Source organism: Pelodiscus sinensis, chromosome 30 (assembly GCF_052426305.1).
Source record: "Pelodiscus sinensis isolate ZL-2025 chromosome 30, ASM5242630v1, whole genome shotgun sequence".
In the NCBI taxonomy this organism is placed as follows: domain Eukaryota; kingdom Metazoa; phylum Chordata; order Testudines; family Trionychidae; genus Pelodiscus; species Pelodiscus sinensis.
This window is the reverse complement of record NC_143081.1, coordinates 13,011,856-13,034,255: the sequence shown is the minus strand read 5'-3', so window position 1 is coordinate 13,034,255 and position 22,400 is coordinate 13,011,856. Positions and strand designations below refer to the sequence as shown.

General features: G+C 43.6%; 2 protein-coding genes across 2 annotated transcripts; one reads left to right on the top strand and one right to left on the bottom strand.

Annotated features, from left to right (window-relative positions):
- Window positions 1-5,515: 5,515 nt before the first annotated feature.
- Window positions 5,516-6,502, top strand: LOC149521243 (olfactory receptor 6N1-like). The gene has a single exon (XM_089774401.1). The coding sequence runs from the start codon at window positions 5,516-5,518 to the stop codon at window positions 6,500-6,502; it is 987 nt and encodes a 328-aa protein (XP_089630527.1).
- Window positions 6,503-11,767: 5,265 nt separating this feature from the next.
- LOC102455708 (olfactory receptor 6F1-like) lies at window positions 11,768-12,724 on the bottom strand. Its single transcript, XM_006117864.3, has one exon. The coding sequence runs from the start codon at window positions 12,722-12,724 to the stop codon at window positions 11,768-11,770; it is 957 nt and encodes a 318-aa protein (XP_006117926.3).
- Window positions 12,725-22,400: the final 9,676 nt, after the last annotated feature.

Here is a 22,400-nt window from a genome sequence, read left to right as displayed (position 1 = left end):
CCATGGGGGATTCCTACTTTCAAGTAGGAATAAGAGATCCTCCAGAAAAGGGCTTTATTCCGGAGGATTGCGCCAGTCTAGATGCTTTTTTCCGGCTTTTCCCCAAGCCGGAAAAAAGCGGCGGACATGTTTATTTAAATCCCGCGGGGGATATTTAAATCCCCCGAGGATTTCCCTATTCTGACTTACCTGCTTTGCATCCCTTTTCTGGAATTTGGGGCCAGTGTAGATGTAGCCCCCGTGTGAAACGGATTGTTTCTTCCTAACTGGAGTGCAGATTTACCCCATCTGAAAAAGTTGGAGCCATTTGGTGCAGAACTTACTGCTCACCTGCCTATTTGTAAAGGTATTTAAATGGCTAGTGTGATTTTCAGAACTATCTAGGCACCTGGCTATCTTTGACATCAATGAATTTTGGGCACCCAGATGCTTTTGATAAACCCACGAGATGCTTAAATACCTTTCACAATCTGGCCCCTAATCATTTCAGGTGTTTTTGAAGAATGTATCTGTGTCTTTAGATGCCTGACTACCTTTGAAAATCCAGCCCTTTGAGGCTTAAGGACCATTGTAAATGAATGAGGCTTAGGTTCCTAAATCTCTTAGGCAGTTTTTCTTTCCAAGGGATTTACCGACAGTCACACGTCAGGGCAGGAAATTGAACTCCAGCTCTCCTAAGTGTCCAATTAATGCTCCGCCCACTGGATGATCCTCCCTCTGTCATGCTGGTGGAGAGAGTAGCAACTTTCTGCTCAGGGGCAGCAGTCAGTGTGACGACAGTGATCAGTGTCAAGACAGGAGCAGGGGATGCTTTCTAAATGTGGGGGGCCACCCGGTACCCACACTGCAGCTGTGGCCTCACTAAGCCATCTTTTCACCCTCAAGCCCCGCCCCCATGCTGTCTCTTTCCCCTGAAGCCCCACCCCATGTCACTTGTTTTCCTGACATCTGCCCTTGCCCACTCATTTTCAGAGGCCTCACCTCCGCGCTACCTCTTCCTCTCAAGCCCCGCCCCCTGCTTGCTTCTTTTCACTCTCTTTCTGGCCATTTCTCACCCTTAGGTTCCATGGAAAGTGGAAGGACTGTGCCCTCCTGCTTTTAAAAATTATGGGGCCATGGCCCAGTGGCCCCCTAACCTCCTTTTTCTGGCACCCCTGTGTCAAGAAGGTTTTGAGTTTAGTGAGATGACGAATGGGAATGTTGTAGGCAGCGTAGGCCTTATTGGAGCCTGCATTTTGGCTAAAAATATGCACCAAAATCGACTGTGAAGAAAAGCAGGCTTTATAAGAATAGTATCACTATGTACTGGCTAACCACATTCCTGAGAGGATGGTCATTTATCAGCTAAGTAAATACACTCCTAAGGCCACAACTCCACTTGCCGCGCTGGAAATCAATCTTCTGGCATTCGATTTAGCAGGTTTAGTCAAGACCTGCTACATTGAACACTGAGGATGCCCCCTTTTGGCGCTGGTACTCCTCAATTTGCGAGGAGTGAGGGAAGTCAAAAGGAGCGTTTGCTCCGTCGACCTCCTGCTGTGAAGTCGGTGCCATGCTTGGCTTAAGGCAGAGGTGGTCAATAAAACAGCAGTGGTTCACCGGGGTTATCCCAAAGTCCTGCCCCTATAAAACTGTGTGACCCCTGGTAACCCAGCAATCCCCCAATGAATCTGCAAGGGAAACCATGTTGGCGAGGAATTAGCAATCTAAATCAATGCTCAGTGAAGTCAATGGTGGACTTTGCATAGGCCACAGTAAGCTTTGGATAAAGACCTGCCCTTCTGAACCGAGCGAATTTGAGCTAGAATCTCTAAGTGCTTTAAACACTGGGCTAAAGTTATATGGTGAATGGAAGCTCCATCCTCTCCTATTCCAGCTGTTTTGTGCGGAGTCAGGTAGGCCAGCAAGTTAAGTGTTTGGACACTATTAGCATCAAAACACCTCTATTCTTTTTTGGATCTGGGCCTTAGCCTCTTTGCACCTTAGTTCCCTGTCTGCGTAGTGGGTATAAAACTCTCCTCCCTTACAATGATGCTGTGAAGAAAACTAGTTTAAAGTTTGTGAGATGCTTAGATGGGGACTAGCGTAAATAAGTGTCAATAAAGTCAGGTTGCTGTTCTTTTTAGGGTGTAGGGAGCTTTTGTTTTATACTCAGTTCATTAGTATTTATACATTACACAGCCAGTATCGCACGCCGAAAGAATTCAAGAATCATGAATCAGGCCCCAGAAATCATAAGATTTTCAAAAATAAAAATTTTCAGGTGCTTGATATTTGCCTCCCTGCTGTCAGAGTCATTAGGGGTTTCTTTTCTAGCTTTTCCCACATCTGTGAGGGTTAAAAATGTAACTGGGATTGTCACCTAATCGTGTCTTCAGTATTTGGCGCTCTATGTGAACATACCAAGTAGCATGAGATTTGGGATAGACTCGCAAGAGTGCATGACAAAGCAGTGTAACTAACACAAGAGTCGCCAAGGTGTAGTATTGTCTGTGAGCTACAGTTCCTTGCTATCTCGCATTGATCTTCCAGAACAGCCAAAGAGCTGTTGTCTCTGGAACCACGCCTGCAACGGTAGGAGCTGGTTCCCATAACCAGGGCATGACCTGAGAAGAAGGCTGGTGTGGACCTGGTGTGATGGATTAGCTCTCTTGAATAATTCTTCTTGTCAGTATAGAGTTGCCTCAGTTTTCTTTTCAGCCTCTGGAGAAAGCATCCCAGGTGCCGTGTGGAAAAAATACTCCAAGGAATATGCAAATGGACGGCATAGTCAGCTGTCTTTAGAGATGAATAATAACACGCCTGGCAGAATGAATGAAGAAATCAGATGAACAGTTGATAGAGGAGAAGAGCTGAAACTGAATGAGGAGGCCAACCAAACCAGACTGGCATTGCATAGGGCAAGCTTTGAGAGGGGTGGTGAGGCTCAAATCCACTGATTATTGTGAGGTGTTCGAATACTCATAGGATAGAGAGAGACATACTGATGCCACCAACAATCAGTTGAACTGACAAGATACGGAAACGTGTGCCCACGTGAGGTAGTGAAACGTCTTCTCCAGCCATCTGAGACGGGGAATCGGAATACACAGAGATTTCTGACCAGCCAGTTATAAAGGTAATCTATCTATCTATCTATCTATCTATCTATCTATCTATCTATCTATCTATCTATCTATCTATCTATCTATCTATCTATCTATCGGGCAGCAGCAGAGTAAAACAACAACATATCTATCTATCCCCATACAACTCTTCTATCCCAGACCAGATCTTTAGACAAAAAAAAAAAAAGCCAGCTGAGATTTACAAATTGTCAGTGATGGATACACCGTGATCCTTGGTAATTGCTTCAATGGTAAATTACTTTTACTATTATAGTTATTGCATTATTTCTATTCTGAATCTCTGTCTCTGGTTATGTCTACACACTGGGGGAGAGAGGGTTAGGAAAAATATATGCAATTTGCGTACCTTTTTCCACTTGTTTTTTTCCCTTCTACACAGGGTCAAATGTTGGAAAAACCTCCTCTTTCGGAAGCATCCTTGTTCCTCGTGGAAGGAAGAGAACTGGGCTTCTGAAAGAGCGCGTCTGCTCTTCTGCGGAAAAAAAAAAGCGGAAGAGCAGACACATTCCCTGGATGCGGCAGAGTTTTTCCGGGATACTTCCAGTATCCCAGAAAAACTCCGTAGTGTAGACATACCCTATACTGTCTCTGTCTGTGTGTGTCTCTCTCACATTGCCCCTACATCTATGCATCTATCTGCTCATCTGATTTTTATATCTGCTTTGTTGGCATCAGGATAGCCAAATGTTACACAGAGTGTCTCAGACAAACACAAAATGGAACAGATTGTGGTGCACAAGTTGGGTAACACGTATTTCATGGGGAAGTGGCACATTAGCCCTTACACAACACCTCCCTATCTGTATGTAGCCATGATGCTTCTCTCCCCAGCAGAAGTAGATGCAATAAAAGCCATCACTTCACCTGCCTTGTCTCTTTAAAATCCTGGGTGGACACAGCTACAACAGCACTGAATATGGTAGTAGTGTTCCCAGTTCTCTGTGTCTACATGAAGTGGTAAACACTGTATGAAATTCCCTAGCCTCAGTTATGCAGGAAGACAGACAACATCAGGACTGGACAATAGCATGGCATGGTTCACCATAGTGTGTCCTGACAGGCTGCTGCCACTATATTTACTTGTGCCTCTGCAGGTATGGGCAATTGCAGCTCCCATTGGCCTGGATCGCCATTCCTGGCCAATGGGAGCTGCAGGAAAATGGTGCGGACCAGAATTCTACTTCCTACAGCTCCCATTGGCTGAGAATGGTGACCTGTGGCCAATAGTAGCTGCAAGCACCCATATCTGCAGAGGTGCAGATAAATATAGCAGTGAACTGGATCTGGCCCATGGGCAGGTATTTGCCCACCCCCCGGATTAGATTAACTCAATTTTTCTGATTTCAAAATGTGTCAGTCCACCTAATTTGCTACCATAACTCCCTGTCAGTCATTCTCTCTCACACACGCTCACACCTGCTAGGGACTTTCTTTCTTTCTCTCTCTTCTTCTCCTTCTCTCATAACAAGCCAGACAGGTAGCTAGTCCCATCTTTTCTGTCTGTTAGATTTGGTAGGGGGCATTGGTTTGTCATTATGATTTAGTTACAGCTGTTATTACAGGATGAGGCTGTCTGGGGTCTGTATAATTTGTAAATACTTCTAATGCATAGGAGGGCATGCACTGATTTTGTGTGATAGGATTTTTGATTATTTACACATCCAGATAATATGCAATGAATAAAATGCTGTAGTTGTGTTATATTTGTAACTTGTACTAGAAGATTTACCCGACGTTGCTGGGGTCTTTAACTCAGAAAAGTTTTGTTTTCCTTCATTTAAATCATTGCTCTGGGGTGGAGCTGGAGAGGAGGGGTTCAGTATGCAGGCTGTCCTGAGGAGAAAGGATAATCCCACCCCTCTGTCACCACAGCAGTTAGGGTCTAGATGAGAAGTTCCTGTCCAGGGCCACTGCAGCTAAAGTGGACACAGCTGGGGAAGGGGTGCATGTCCTCCAGCTGGACAGACAGGCACATAGACAGACACACAAATAGACAAATTATCTGAAATATATAGTAGACAGCTGTTCCTTCCTCCACCTCTGCTCCCTGATGGGCCAATGGGGTTATAAGTTTCCTGGTCCCCATCTCTGGCCCTTTGCTGCCCCCTGTGGTAATTCTACAGTATAACTGTCCCTCCTACCAAACCCCTTCCCTTTCCATTTTATGAGAAACAGTCCAATTCCAGGCACAATCCATTGTCCTGGTACAACCAAATCCTTACTTTTGGTTATGTTAAAAGAAAGCAGCAATCCAAATTTGATGGTCCTAGTTCTTACGGTATTGAAGGAATTCTTGAACAAATAGACACACAGACGGATAGATGCACAAACTCTCTCAAATGTATTAATTATTATTATTATTTTATTTATTAATTTAGAAGAAAATCATGGAAGACCCTGGGGTTGAAAATGTAACCATCACGGACACTCTGATACTCTTGGGCTTCAAGGATCTCCAGGATCTGCAGATATTCCTCTTTCTCCTCTTCTCAGTGGTGTATCTCATGACCACTGTGGGGAACATCCTCATTATAATCACAGTATCAGCTAATCGCAGCCTTCACACACCTATGTACTTCTTCCTGAGTAACCTTTCGTGCCTGGAGATCTTGTACACCTCTAACATCATCCCCCGGATGCTTGTGGACTTACTGAGAGAGGAGAAATATATTTCCTTCACTGGCTGTATCATCCAGTTGTACATCTTCTGTGCATTAGGGACCACTGAGTGTTACTTCTTGATGCTCATGTCTTATGATCGGTACCTGGCCATCTGCCACCCTCTGCACTACGCGGACTTAATGAAGAGGAACCTTTGCATTCAGCTGGCTGCTGGCACCTGGTTTTGGGGGTTCCTGCTAGGTGCTGTGCTGCATTTGCTTCTGGCAAAATCTCTAACTCTTTGTGGCCCTAATGAAATTGACTATTTCTTTTGTGACTTGACGCCATTGCTGCAGCTCTCTTGCTCTGACACCTACACGGTGGAGGTAGCAATTTTCATCTCATGTTGCCTCGTAGCTCTGGGCCCCTTCCTTTTAACCATCACATCCTACATCCATATCCTCCGGGCTGTCTTCAAAATCCCATCGAAGAGTGGGAAGCAGAAAGCCTTCTCCACCTGTAGCTCTCATCTCATTGTAGTCACCACTTTCTATGGGACACTGACCGTTACCTATGTCATGTCCACGGCAACTCAATCCACTCATCTCAACAAAATCCTATCCCTGCTATACATTGTGGTGACTCCATTGTTCAATCCCATTGTGTATAGTCTGAGGAACAAGGAGGTCAAAGAAGCCTTGAGGAAACACCTTAAATTACCTCTCCCTGATTGCTCAGATATTTGCCACCAATTCTTTACAAGAAAAGTCTGAGCTTTTTTTTTTTAATGAAAATGGATGTTTTTCAGGAACATGTCCATTTCAACAAATATATAATTTCCTCTCCCACAAGTATTTCAATGGAATGTTTTCTGTTCGTTCTATTTACTAAGACCCACAGACACAAAAGGATTTAGGCCTTAGGTGTATCTCATGAAATACCTTCGGAGGCTGTGTTGTATTAAGTTTATGAATATTCAGAGATTGCAAGCATCTCGGGGGAAAGATTGCCATTTTTCCTCCAGGAACCAAAAACTCTGAGAGAGAGAGTTTCCATCTCAGGTTGTGCACAACCCTTTACAGGTACAATCTCCTGAAAACACTTGGGCTATGTCTAGACTGGCATGATTTTGCGGAAATGCTTTTAACGGAAAAGTTTTCCGTTAAAAGCATTTTTGGAAAAGAGCGTCTAGATTGGCACGGACGCTTTTCCGCAAAAGCACTTTTTGCGGAAAAGAGTCCGTGGCCAATCTAGATACCCTTTTCCGCAAAAAAAACCCCGATTGCCATTTTCGCGATCGGGGCTTTTTTGCGCAAATCAAATCTCAGCTGTCTACAATGGCCCTTTTGCGCAAAAGTTTTGCGCAAAAGGGACTTTTGCCCAAATGGGAGCAGCATAGTATTTCCGCAAAAAGCACTGATTTCTTACAGTAGGAAGTCAGTGCTTTTGCGGAAATTCAAGCAGCCAGTGTAGACAGCTGGCAAGTTTTTCCAGAAAAGCGGCTGATTTTCCGGAAAAACTGGCCAGTCTAGACACAGCCTTGGATATGCTGGTTGAGTTTGTGGTTTTCAGAGACCATCAGACAAAGAAAAGCTGTTTTGTATAAAAAGGTTGAGGGCGTATTTTCACTATGGCAGTAGTAGTACTACACAAGTGAAATCAATATATCCTATGTCGATTTACTGCAGAGACCACCCAAGTGATGTTGGCAGAACATGCTCTCTTGTTGACATAACTGGCTTACAAAAGTCAGTTGAAGAGGGCTCTTCCGTTAGCTTAGGATATCTTAACCAGGCTCACTAAACTGATGCTGCTTCATTCATTTGCAGCAGCTCCAGTTTAGCCCATCGTGAAGACAAGACCTATATTGAAACTCACTCGGTGTCTTCTTTTGATTCAGAAATTGGACAGGACCAACTTTTCAAACCCTTGTAGCAGGGTTGGCCGAACTTAGACTCAGAACCCATAAGACAGATGGGTGACCCCTGGTATCTTTGAGCATGCATATAGGAACTGTTATTGTTTTTGCTTTAATGTTGTCTCTGCAATGCTTTTACCCTACGAGTAAATGTATTTGCTTTGAAGGCTGACTGGTGACTATTGTCACTTCTGGGGAAAGGTACTTGGCCCTTTTCAGCCCACTGAGGTGCAGAGGGACTGCAAGCCTTAACCCCAGGTCTGGAGGGAGACAGACACGAGTCCACATCACAGAGAGGGCAGCTGGGAGTCTGAAAATGGGATGGGGTGCCCATGCGTCATACCAGCAGTGGGATGGAGTTAACTCTGATTGCGTGACACCTACCTCCACACTTTAAATGCCATTGAGAGTCTCAGAAAATCTCCTAAGTTTCTCCATCACCCTGCAGACCCGAAACACCTCTGACATCTACATTTCTGCTGAAGGGCTTAAATTAGGCCATTGGGCAAGTGGACTGCTACCTATCGCATACCTAAAGCCCAGTGGGCTCCTTAAACCAGGTAAAACTAGGCACTGCACTGCCCATCTCCTGATCTGGTAGGTGTTCTCCGCTTCACGCCTAGCGCTGCACAGCATGGCTATGGGGGAGGCCCAAAGGTGTATGTGGATTCCCTTTGAACCTTTAGGGCACTCATCTGGGATGTGGGGCTGTGGCGTAGTGGGGGGCTGTCTGCTCTGTGACCCGGGTCCCCCTGCGCTGGGATGGGAGATTCTCACTGACTCTCCCAAATGTGGATTAACCCAGACACCCAGGCTCAGCCTCCCAGGGAGGGAGACAAGGGGAGGAGGGCTGAGACCAGCTGGGGGGCAGGGCTGGAAGAGAGTTTTAGTTTCTGGCTGGTATCATGGAGGAAGCAGCCTAAGCAACGGGCTGGGATTTAGGGGCCCAGGCTCCCCCATCTCAAGGGGGGCTGAGGCATCCTAGGCCTGGCCCTGTAACCAGATTACATCTGTGCTGGGCTGTATCCTGAAGAAGCAATAAACTCCCTCTGTTCTAATGGCTGGTGGAGTCTGTTCGTGCCACTACGGGGGTGCAGGAGACGGGGGAACCCCAACGTGCCGTCACAGGGGCATTCCCAGATCAGTTCCCCATTGTGTTTGTTGGAGAGTGGGATCTGCCCCTTCTCAGGAGAGTCCTGAACCACTGGAGGGATGTAAAGCCAGCTCCATCCTTTCTCTGGGCCAAAGCATGTGTAATTATTTGTACACAAGCAGATTTACCCGGCCTTGCTCGGGTCCTTAACTCGGGGGGAGGGGGGAGGAGATGGAATTAAAAAACCCACGAAACATATACATTTTAAGTCATTGCTTTGGGGAGGGGCTGAATGCAGGGTGCCCTGGGGAGAGAGGACCACCCTGGCCCTCTCTCCCCACAGCAGCTTGGGGCCAGCTGAGAGGTTCCTCTCCATGTCCACTGCAGCTTCAGTGGGCACAGCTGGAGGAGGGGCTCATGTCTTCCGCCAGGGACAGGCCCAGGTTCGGCTGCCCCATGCACTCCCCAGCCAGAGTGTGCCCTTTCCCCTCACTCCCAGATGAAGGGGAGGAGCCAGCAATGTTCCCATGTGATTCTTTTTTTTTGGGGGGGGGAAGAACTTCTGCCTCCCAGCGTCCATAAAGGGTGTCTGGGGTAAGAGGCTGGGAAAGTCGCAGACATTCCCTTTCACCTGCCTGGTGATTCTGTCTTTTTTCTGCATGGTTTTCAGAGAAGCAATCCCAATTCCAGGCACATCATATTGTCCAGGTACAACCAAACACTGACCTCGCTTTACATTATAGGGTATGTCTATGGAAATAGTCAATGAAGCCGGGATTTAAATATCCCACGCTTCATTAGCATAATCTCGGCTGTTCACTATTCCAAACTCCAGCTGTTTCGAAAGCGAAAGTGTGCTCCGGGCCGCGTTAGTTAGAATCAAACCCCTTGGTTCGAACTAACGTTACTCCTCAAAAAATGGAGTTACTCCTTAAAATAAGCCCTTTTCCAGTAGGAATAAGAAATCCTTATTGTAAACCTCATTTTTTGATGAATGCAGGATCTGTCGAAAAAGGGTTTATTTTCAACAGATCCAATCTAGACTGACTTTTTTCTGTCGAAAAAGGGTTTATTTTCAACAGATCCACATCTAGACTGACTTTTTTCCAAAAAATTGTGTTTAAAAAAAAAAACCCCAGCGGCCATGTTTATGCTAATGAAGTGCGGGATATTTAAATCCCGGCTTCAATAGCAATTTCGATGTGCTTGATTTGCATCCCTCTGTCGACACAGGGATGCAGTCTAGATGTAGCCATAGATAGATAAGATGAATGGCAATAGATAGATAGATAGATAGATAGATAGATAGATAGATAGATAGATAGATAGATAGATAGATAGATAGATAGATAGGATGAATTGGGGTGGATAGATAGTTTGATAGATAGATCAGTTCACATTTTTTTCCACAAAGACAATTTCATCCTTTAATTGTCAAAATAAAAACTAGAAACTGTTTTTGGTTCAAAATGTCAATCAATAAAATAAAAGGATGGGGGGGGGGTGGAATAGGTGAAAATTTTCAGTTGAAGGCCAAAAAAATAAGAGTTTTCAGGTTTTTCTTTTTCTTCTGTTCTGTGGAAAGAAGGAACTTGGTGCAACCAATTTTGTTTAGTTGAAAACCCATTTTAATGTCTAAAATGGTTTAAAAATAAAATGTTGACCAGCTCAAATGAGGATAGATAGATAGATAGACAGACTGACAGACAGATAGATAGATGGATGGATGGATGAATGGACGGATAGATAGATATGGGTTTGTGTGTGTGTGTGTGTGTGTGTGTGTGTGTGTGTGTGTGTGTGTGTGTGTGTGTGTGTGTGTGTGTGAATAGATCGTTTAGGTCTCTTCTGAAACTCTATTGAAGTAGGTAAACAATCCTAATAAACTTCCCCTGGGTTTTTGGATGCTATTGGATGTGCCACATTACTGAGGTAGTTTTTTTGAGGGGGAAGTTTTTTTGGGAGGGATAGTTTTTTTGAGGGGGGAGTTGGTTCTCATGAAGCATATCTTTGTCACTTGTAGTTCCTTTAAGAGGACTGTAGTTGACTGGCTTCCATTGAAAAACAATCTGTATGAGAGAAGAGCTCTGGCTCCCAAGGAATTATTTCATAGCATACGTTATACAAAAGGTCAGATTCGAAAAGCATTGGGGTCTCTTCTAACCAAGAGATCTATGGATCACTTAATCACTTAATTATCCTTTAAAAGTCTCAGAGGGGTGGCTGTGTTTGCCTGTATCGTTAGAAACAATGAGTAGTTTTGTAGGATGTAGAGGGCCCTGTCTCCAGCCATCACTGTGAAGGGGAACAGCCATCAATGTTTCTGTAGGAATGGGAAGGGGGTCTGTATCCTCTCCCACCCTCCCTAAGGAGCATCTGGGGGTAGGAGGAGGCTTTGGTTCCCCTGTCCATACATCCAAACCTTGAACTTGCTGTAAGTTATGGTAAGAGGAAGCTGTATACCGAATTTGGTGGTCCTAGCTCTTACTGCTTAGGAGTTCTTGAACAAGGAGACGGATGGACAGAGACAGACTTGCTTACTCCCCAAAAACAAATTCTCTCAAATTTATAGTAAATTATTTTTACTTTTTAGATTTGATAGCTCCTTTCACTTTACCCGTAACAAGGCCAGTTAACCAGTCTACTTGGTGTTCTTGCTTGAAGTTCCATACCATTATTCAAGCTCGCGCTACTGAAAAACAAGGTTTATATTTAAGCAGGAGAGTTTGAGTTTCAATAAGGAAATATCAGTGAAGCTAAGAAAGTTAGAAAACAAACTTCCATCAAAATTCAATAAGTTATGGGCAATGAAATTCCCATGGGCTGCTTGGAAAATTGCAGCTTGATCTAAATCTCACAACCAATGGGAGTTGTGATACAGGGGTCCAGCAGCCATTGGAAGAAACAAGGAGTTAGCTGTCCTTTGAAAATCTTTGACTTACTCCTTTTCCTCTCTTCAAGTATATCAGTGACCTTCAGACATTTTATTTAATTTTTTTTGTCCTTTTTATTGCAATTCTACTTAATTCATGGTGTTTCAAAACCATGTAACATCCTCCTTACTGTCTTTCCCAAGGCTTCCTTTACCTCTTTGTTTCTTAGTGTGTAAATGAAAGGGTTTAATAGTGGAGTTACAATCGTGTTAAAGACATTGATTGTTTTGTTCAAGTCCAATGAGTTCTGTGCTGTAGGCTTGACATAAAGAAAAATGGTGGAGCCGTACCAGATTGACACGACGGTGAGGTGGGCCGAGCAAGTGGAAAAGGCCTTTTTCCGACCTTGGGCCGACGGGATTCTCAAGATGGTGGAGATGATGTAAATGTAGGAGACCACAGTTATCGCACATGAAACCACAACAACAATGATTGAGACAATGAATGTGGCCACCTCAACGAGGCGTGTGTTGGTGCAGGAAAGCACGATCCAAGAATCTATATCACATAGGAAATGATTGATGACTGTCGGGCCACAGAAAGACAAGGTAGATATTAGAGCTGCCAGCACAGAGATAGCCACAAACCCACACAACCAAGAGAGGAAAGCCAGCTGAGCAGAGAAGGTGCTGTTCATGAGGGTGCTGTAACGCAATGGGTGGCATATGGCCAGATAGCGGTCATAGGCCATGGTGGCCAGGAGGAAACATTCTGTAGAGCCCATGGAGAGGAGAAAAAAGAGTTGCAGGAGGCAGGCAGTAAATGAGACAGTTTGGCTTGTGCCCAGCATGATGCCAATGGCCTTGGGGACACAAGCAGTGGTGTACCAGATCTCCAGGAAGGAGAGATTGCACAGGAAGAAATACATGGGTGTGTGCAAGCGTTGGTGGGTCCATACTAGGGCGATGATGGACACATTCCCTACAATGGTTAGGATGTACATCACCGCAAACACCACAATAAGGAACATCTGGAAAGACCAAGTGCCGGGAAAGCCCTTGAGGATGAACTCCTGCACATTGGTTTGGTTTCTCTCATCTGTCCCAGCCATATCATCCCTCTGTCAAAACATGAAAGACCTGTATTTACACGAGGTGAATGCACATTTGGACACATGAAAGGTCTGACCCCAAAACTCTGCTGCTAAGTCTGAGAGAGGAGAAGGGAAAATGGATGCTCCTCAATGCCCTCCTGCCTTGTGCATCTTCTCATCTCTACCCCAGGGACGAGATCTCCACTCAGCTATCTCCTAAGGACCATGAGGGTGACAGGTATCTTGTTCCTGTCTTAATGACTTAGCCCATCTAACCCGCTTCATCCACCCCAAGAAAACCACAGGATTTGGCCCATTCTCTTCATGTCTCAGCTTGACAATAATTTTGATCTCTGCTCAGGACAGAGTGAGTGTTTTTTTTTCACACATCTCATTGGAAGTTGTAATATTTCTACTCCTGAGTCACTGACTTTCTTCTGCACTCCAGTGAGACTTATGTCACTTAGGTAAAAACTTGTAAAAAATTATACACTTTTTCCCATTAAAAAGCTCCCATTTTGTTACAACTGAAATATTTCAAGAAATTAAATTGGGTTTAGCTGCAAATTTCATCAGCATGGTTTCTCAGCTCCAGCATGGAATTTCTGGTCAACATGAAGCCCAAAAAGGAAATGAGCTCTTTAGCCTATTGGTTAGAGCACATGGTTGGATGGAGATATCCTTCTGTCTGGATTGGCTCACTAATATGGAGACAACCTCAGGCCAGAGTATGACCAACCACGGTTTGCACCCCCAACTGGTTCTGCATTCTATACTTAGATTTCTCCAACTATTTGCCATGTATGAGCTCCTGAAGTATTGTTGCCAACTTACCATGTTCCCTTACACAATCTTGTCTATCTTGCTGCCTAAGAATCCTGTCTCTGTAACAGATGCTCCTTTACACCAAAAATCACAACAATATTCAGGTTACTACCAGTCGCAAAGGACCGGTCACTTACCCCTGGTCAGTTTCACCTTAGTCCTTACATGAAAGACAATGCCTGTAGCCAATCCTATAATAAATGGTAAGAAATAAATAACATAAATAATCCTATAATAAACAATAAATATATTAACTGGAAAAAGAGAAAAACTTAAAAAACAACAAATACTCTAGTAGCACTTTAAAGATTAACAAAAGATATAGATGGGATCATGGCTGGTCATCTGAAGAAGTGGGTTTTGCGCATGAAAGGTCATGATATCATCTACATGTGTTGTTAGTCTTTAAAGTGCTACTAGACTATTTGTTGTTTTTTTTAAACAAAAAACAGGACCATGTAGCACTTTAAAGACTAACAAGATGGTTTATTAGGTGATGAGCTTTCATGGGCCAGACCCACTTCCTCAGATCAAATAGTGGAAGAAAAATGGCATGACCATATATACCAAAGGATACAATCAAAAAATGAACACATATGAAAAGGACAAATCAAATTTCAGAACAGAAGGGGGAAGAGGGGAGGAGTTAAATGTCTGTGAGCTAATGATATTAGAGGTGGTAATTGGGGAAGCTATCTTTGTAATGGGTAAGATAATTAGTGTCTTTGTTAAGACCTAAGTGTAAGGTGTCAAATTTAAGCATGAATGACAGTTTAGAGTATTTTAAGTTTTTCCTGTTATGAACTAACTCGTCTACCCCTCTGAAGCTAGAAAAAGAGAGTAATTTAAAAGGGTAAAGCAGATAAACATGCACTCATAAATGAGTTACAGTGCTAAGTTTCAAAAGGAGACAGAAACTGTTTAATAAGGCCAGGTGTATATAGCCTTTAGGGCTAAAGCAATCTAAGCAGCATGGAAATCCCTTGCTTATGTTTAGAAATACTGTTGTCTCAATTCCGAACATCACAATGATTCACTTCCTTCTGGTAAGGGATTTTTGTTCTCTTACTCCAAATTTCAAACTATGCAGGGACAAGGGACCCTCTTCATGGGTTTTGTTGCAACAATCCATAACATCCACTTTTGTTGGGCAGGAGACGATACCTCTTATGATAAATTTATATTTCACACTTGGTAATTCTTTTCCCTGGTCCATGTGGCTTTGCAGATTAATAGCAAACAGCTTCATAGTTGCAAAGCAAAGACTTGAATCCTTACAAGATGGTTTCAGACTTTGTCAGTGAGATTGATACCTGCAGTAACTTACAAGCATGTCATAAATTCCAAACACTAAGTGCCTTCTTATAAATTTAACATTTATTTGAACATTCTTCTAAATTATTTGAACATCCAGGTGAGCCAAATTGATTTCCAGCTATGCGTTTTTCAGTGTAATGTGAAGGCTAGGAGTCTACGTAGAAGATGACACCTGGTTCTCTATTTTCACAATAAAGGACCAGGTCTGAGTGTTGTTTTAGTTCTATATCGGAATGAAAACGAAGTGTGAAATGGTGGCACTTTTCACAAAAGGGAATTCTTGTTTTCTGGCCAGCCCTGCTTAGAAATATAATGCATGCCATTATCCAAACATTGAGCATGGCTGGACCCGAAACTAACCCTTATAGAGTCCTGCTAGATAAGTCCTCCCAGTTTCACAGTGAATTATTCATAACTGCACTTGGAGTATGACCTTTTAAACTTTTGTGTACCTATCCAATAGTAACTTAATTTAGACCATTTTTCTCCAGTTTGTCTACAAAAATGTCACGAGGTAGTGTGTCAAAAGCCTCACTTAATTTAAGATGTACCTACCACATCTGCCCCATTATCTTTCCTGGGATCAGTGTCAGACTGAAAGGTGTACATTTACCTAAGTCATCCCATTTTTCACTTTTTAACATATTGGCCCAACATTAGCTTCCTTCTGGTCTTTGATAACTTATCTGGTGTTCCAAGGACTTTTGGGAAATCATCCAGTGATCTCCTCAGGCAGCTCTTTTAAAACTCTTTGATACAAGTTTCTGGTCCTGTTGAATGGTAGTGTAGCTGCACACTCCATTATTTCAAAATAACATCAGTTATTCCGGAATAACAGTGCTGTGTAGACATACCCTAAGATGCCACAGGACTCATCATCATTCCTGTTAGCCATTTGATCACTGCCTCTAAGATCTTCATGAGCTTTATTAAAATATGGAAACAAAGTATTTATTTAGCTGTGGAGGCCATACAGTGATTCTCTCCCTTCTGGACAGGGATTTTTGTTTTCTTAGTCCAAATTTCAAACTATGAGGGGTTGAAGAACCGTCTTCCTGGATGTTGGTGGAACAATCCAAAACATCCACTTTTGTCAGGCAAGAGACGATACCTCTTACGGTAAATTTATATTTCACACTTAGTAATTCTTCTGTCCGGACCGTGTGGCTTTCCAGATTAATAGCAAAACTTCATAGTTACATAGAATCTGCCACCTGAGTCTCTTTCATGGAAGTTCTCTGGTCCTGTTGAATTGAAAATATCTGACTATCATAGTTGTGTTGAAAATCCTGCTGAGTTACATAGGAAGGGAAATTGTTTTATTAAATCCCTTTGATACATTTACATCATCCGTTTCTTTCCCAAATGCAGACTAGAAATATTGATTGAACACTTCAGTCTTTCTGCATCATTTCTGATAATTCTACCATTCCTCTCTAGGGGTATGTGTACACTAGCCCCCTAGTTCGAACTAGGGAGGCTAATGTAGGCATTTGAAGTTGCAAATGAAGCACGGGTTTAAATATCCCTGGTTTTACTTGCATCTTCCCGTCCGGGCGCCATTTTTAAATCCCCTTAGTGTGAACTAACTGCCCGCGGCTACACGCGGCAATCAAACGTTAACTCGAACTAAGTCCTTAATTCGAGTTAACTGTTACACCTCATTCCATTCCTTATTCATGTGGAATGACGTGTAACAGTTAACTCGAACTAAGGATTTAGTTTGAGTTAACATTTGACTGCCGCGTGTAGCCGCGGGCAGTTAGTTCGGACTAGGGGGATTTAAAAATGGCGCCTGGACGGGAAGATGCAAATAAAGCCTGGGATATTTAAATCCCGGGCTTCATTTGCAACTTCAAATGCCTTCATTAGCCTCCCTAGTTCGAACTAGGGGACTAGTGTAGACATACCCTAGTAGTGGATTAATACCATTTTCAAGATTCTTTGTATAGGTTGAACCTCTCTAGTCCAGCACCCTTGGAACCTGACCGATGGCAAATCAGAGAATTTGCCAAACCTCAGGAGGTCAATATTGTCTAGTAGCAATACCAACACTTCCACTGCTTTCCAAGCTCTTAGAAGACATTTAGGGGTAAATTAGAGTGAAATAACAGCACACAGCACTGAGAGCCAGGATTGGTGGCTGTAAACAGACTTTATGGGACCATATCAACACTGCGGCCCTTGATCTTCCAGAGTTCAATTAATCACTCAGACTCTCCGCGTAGGTCATGTACTCCAGCCCCCCTCATCATTTTGGTTGCCCTCCACTGGACCCTCTCCAATGCGTCCACATCCTTTCTGTAAGTGGAGGCCCAGAACTGGTTTCACACTCCAGATGTGGCCTCACTGGTGCCAAATAATTCCCTTTGCAAGGATCCATTCTGCTTGGATTTTGGCAATTCTCTTTCCTACACTTTCCGACCTCCAAGAAAAAGTGTTTCTTCCTTATCCAGCCCAGTACATTTCTGGTAGGTTTTCTGCTTCCTCCTGATCCTCTATTTGACAAGATTTCTTATCCGGCTTGGTCTGCAACCCCTCCTCTGCAAGGGAGTCAGGAAGGTGGAGTGAGCTGCCCAACTCAGACCACTGGGCTTAGACAAGGGTTCAGATTCTCATTTCTGTCCCTAATCTCAGGCATAGAAATCCTGAAACGCCAGCTGCCAGAAATGGGCCCTGGAAAACAAGGGATGGATCCCTTGAAACTGCTCTGTTCTGCTCACTGTCTCTGCAGCATCCGGCACCGGCCACTGCCACCCAGAATGGCTGTTCGTATTTGTCTCCATTTAATGACTGATGATGGACTAAGTCTCTCATTTTTTCAAGGTCATTTTGAATTCCTACCCTGTCCATGAATGTGCTTGCAACTCTTGCTAGCAAAGCATCAGCTATCATTTTGTAGTGCTTAGACGCCACTTCATTATCCAAGCTATTAATCACAGAGTCATCGAATACTAGGACTGGAAGGGACTTCGAGAGGTCATCGAGTCCAGTCCCCTGTCCTCATGGCAGGACCAAATACTGTCTAGACCATCCCTGATAGACATTTATCTAACCTGCTCTTAAATATCTCCAGAGATGGAGATTCCACAACCTCCCTAGGCAATTTATTCCAGTGTTTGACCACCCTGACAATTAGGAACTTTTTCCTAATGTCCAACCTAAACCTCCCTTGCTGCAGTTTAAGCCCATTGCTTCTTGTTCTATCCTCAGAGGCCAAGATGAACAAGTTTTCTCCTTCCTCCTTATGACACCCTTTTAGATACCTGAAAACTGTTATCATGTCCCCCCTCAATCTTCTCTTTTCCAAACTGAAATAAATGGAAATATCAGATAGCACTGGATCCGGGGGTGACCCTGGCAGGACCCCAGTGGTTGTGCTGTCTTACTTTGTCAGCAAACCCTTCAGAATTGTAATTGGGATACAATCTTGCATACTTTGGGGTGCCCTGCTAAGAGTCATTTCAGCAGGACCCCGATTTGTCTCATGCATGCAAAAGTCTTTCCTACACCAAGATATGCTGCATTGATACGTTCCCCATCTCCACTAGGGCTTGGAAAATGTTTTGGTTCCAACTGAAGATTTTCACATAAAAAGTGTTCCTTTATGAATGAAAACAAAAAAAACCCCAACCTTAACATTTGTGACAAAACTTAAAATATTTTCATTCACTATTAGATAGAAAAAAAGTCACCCAACTCTGTCATCCACACAATTTGTAATGAGAGCTATTTCCTTTCCCTCTTCCTACCATACAAGGTATACTAAAGGGCTGTGTCTACACTGGCACCTTTTTCCGGAAATGCTTAAAACGGAACAGTTTTCCGCTATAAATATTTCCAGAAAAAGAGCGTCTACATTGGCAGGATGCTTTTCCGGAAAAGCCCTTTTTCCGGAAAAGCGTCCGTGGCCAATGTAGATGCGCTTTTCCGGAAAAAAGCCCCAATCGTCATTTTCGCGATCGGGGCTTTTTTGCGGAAAAGACTACTGTGCTGTATACACTGGCCCTTTTCCGGAACAGTTTTCTGGAAAAAGGACTTTTGCCCGAGCGGGAGCAGCATAGTTTTTCCGGAAAAGCACCTGATTTCTTACAGTAAATCGTCAGTGCTTTTCCGGAAATTCAAGGGGCCAGTGTAGACAGCTCGCAGCTTATTCCGGAAAAGCAGCTGCTTTTCCAGAATAAGTGGTGCAGTGTAGACACAGCCAAGGAGTGAGAAAACAAGTCCTCCAGCTCCTCAAGGAGGCAAAATTTGGGACAGCTGGAGGGATTTCCCTCTAGCTCACACAGTGGAAAAATGTGAAGCCATTCCACAAAACATTTACTTCAATTACAGCTCCCGCCATGTCTGGTTAGTGAGTCCAACTTACCCGCTGTTCTGATGGATCGTGTCCAAAGAAAATTCCTTCATTCCAAGCCTTTTATGCTCCAGAAGACACACAACAATCTTTACTGCTGATAAATGGCTCACTGTTGGATGTATGTGTCACTTTTCCCAAACCTAGGTATATAATATCTGCCAGAAGTTTTCTTACCCGATTCTCATTTCCAGGGAAGTCACGTTACACCCCGTAGCAGTGTTCAGAGAACTTAAACTCTGTGTGGTCCTTCAAAATCATTCCTGTTTGATGAACGTCTTCCACCGAGAGAATGGAACGAAGTGGTGTCCATATAAATCTGCCCCTTCACAGCCAAAAACTCTGGCCTGTTCCTAGCTACATCTTTAGACTCTCTTTCCATTGCTGCTCAACTGCCTTCATCTGCTACCTACCTCGCTTATGTAAGGCAGCTTCAAAGGATCACATGAGGGGGACTGTTTTGTACTCAACCCTCAACACTTCCCTGGGGACATCTGATCTCAGCAGCATGTCTCAGACTTCCCTGGAGTATGTAACACTTTCTGCTAAATTTGGACCACCTCCTGGTGAAAACTCAGGAATCCAGCACATGAATCCTGCTTTTCCCAAATGCTTCCTGCACGGTGAGGCTATGTCTACACTACAAGTCTACACTACCAAGTTTTTGTGCAAAGAACATCAGAGCGTCCACACCTGAAGCGCATTTTTGTGCAAGTAAATTGGCAGATCAGTGAGCTTTTGCCGGTAGATTTATTCCTGTCCCCATGAGGAATAACTCCTTTTTGCGCTACCGTTCTTGCACAAAAAGGCAGGTGTAGACACTCTAGAGGGGTTTTTGTGCAAGAAACCCCTATCGGAAAAAGTACAGATGCTCTGATGGCCATTCTGTGACTGGCCACCAAAGCTTTCTTGCACAAGAGTGTCCATGCAGTGTGGACGCTCTCTTGTGCAAAAGCACATCGCTTTGAGGTCTGGACGTGCTTTTGCACAAGTAGTTTTTGCGCAAGGACTCTTCCGCAAAAGGCTTCTTGCATAGAAATCCTGCAGTGTCGACAAAGCCTGAGCATCACAGGGTTATGCGTGGCCCTCCCTCGGCCTCATTTCCCCCTTCTCTGAAATCACAACAAATACCATAATCTAGCACTTCGATAATCTCATCCGGCCTCCCCGAGAATTTTTGGTGCAAATTTTTTTTTAGAAAAACAAATCTTTTTTGTAAAAAGTTCCCCACGTGGCTCGATCAATTGTGCCAATAATTAATGATCCTCAGTATTCAAAAGGTACACCTTTCTAGTCTAGCTTCAACTTCCAACTGCTGGAGCATGTCAGAAGTTTCTCTGCCAAACCAAAGAGCCTGTTATGTATATATTCACGCCATCTGGGAGCTTTGACATGTTGATTGTCAGCCCATCACTTTCCCTTTGGTGAGTTAGCTGGAATGAGCCCTTTGAGTCAATCACAGCATAGGGCACGTTTTCCTTGTTCTCCTCCTGCTTCTTTGAGCCCTTTCCAGTTGAACCAACATCTTTCTTGAGTTGCCAACTCCAGAAACGGACATGGGACTCCAGCCATGTTCAACCCCAGTGCAGTACAGAGGCAGATGAGCCTCTCTACTCCTTCTGGACAGCCTCCGGTGCATGCATCCAAGGGTTGAATCAGAGTTTCTATCCCCAGGATCTCACTGGGAGCTCATGGTCAGCAGTTTCTCCACCATTGTCCGCAAAGCTTTGTTTGAGTCACAGCTTCTTAGGAGAAAGCCTCTCATCTCTAAGTATGGCCTGCGTTCCTTTCATCTATCTTCCCAAGCAATCCATATTTCGCTACATCATAGTTTTGTTACTGCTTCAACCTTGTGTTGATTTTCTGCTTTAATCCAAGTTGTTTATAAAACAAACATTAAAGAACACAGTGCCAACAGGTCCATAAAGGGAATGACACTTACTAGAGGATGATTCTCAATTTGTAATAACTTTTTGAGACTTAGCAAGACATTCATCCATTTTATGTTTGCCAGATTGATTTTATGTTTGCTTCGCTCTTGTAGATGTGTCAGTCCCAGCTTCAAAGGAGACAAGGTAGGGCCATGTCTACACTACAGAGAAGATCAAAACTTCCACTGTCGATATTCCTGGGTTTGAATCAGGGGGTCTAGCGAAGACCCTCCTGCTCCTCATGAGGAGTAAGAGAAGTTGAAAGGAGAGCTGTGCTTTGGTTGACCTCCTGCTGTGTGGACGGCACCAAAATTCAAATTAAGATACTTCAACTTCAGCTATGCAATTTATGTGGCTGGAGTTGCCTATCTTAATTTGAGCTTATCCCCTAGTGTAGATCTGATCTAGCTGAGAGAACATCTTTCATTGGACCAATGCATGTTGGTGAGAGAGGCCAAGATTCTGAGCTTACAAAAGGCTCTTCTTTGGGCCTTATCTCTGTGAGTTCTGTGTAAACATGAAGGTTGTGTTGTCGACAGATATTGGTCCGATGAAAGACGTTATCTCACCCACCTTTTCTCTCTTGTGTTTCTAGTATGCCATCTAGAGGGGGGGATTCAAAACATCATGAGATACCAAGACAAATGCCTTCACAAAGATTGTTACAAAGAACGGGTTAAAAATTACGTAGACAAGTTAGACATCTTCAAGTCACCAGGGCCTGATCAAATGCATCCTAGGATACTCAAATTGCTGGCTGAAGAGATATCTGAGCCATTAGCTATCATCTTCAAAAAGTCATGGAAGTCAGGAGATTACAGAAGACTGGAAAAGAGTAAATGCAGTGCCCACCTATAAAAAGGGAAATAAGGACAATCCAGGGAATTATAGCTCCATTCTCTTGCTGGGGGTAAATGTCAGACTGAACGGTGTATAAATACCTAGCTGTTTAATTACCTATATATTTGCTCCAAAATTAGCTTTCTTCCAGTCTTTGGGAACTTGTCTGGTGTTCCAAGGGCTTCTTGAAATCATTAAAAATAGTCTAGTGATCTCGTCAGGCAGCTGTTTTAAAACTCTTTGAAGCAAAGTCACTAGTATGCTGTATTGAGAGTGTCTAATTATAGTGGCTGCTGTTTAATATATTCCTGAGATACAAGGGGAAGGGAAATAATTGTATTATCACCATTTGAAATGTGTACATCATCTGTTTCTTTCCCAAATGCAGATTAGAAATATTTATTGAACACCTCTGTCTTTCTGC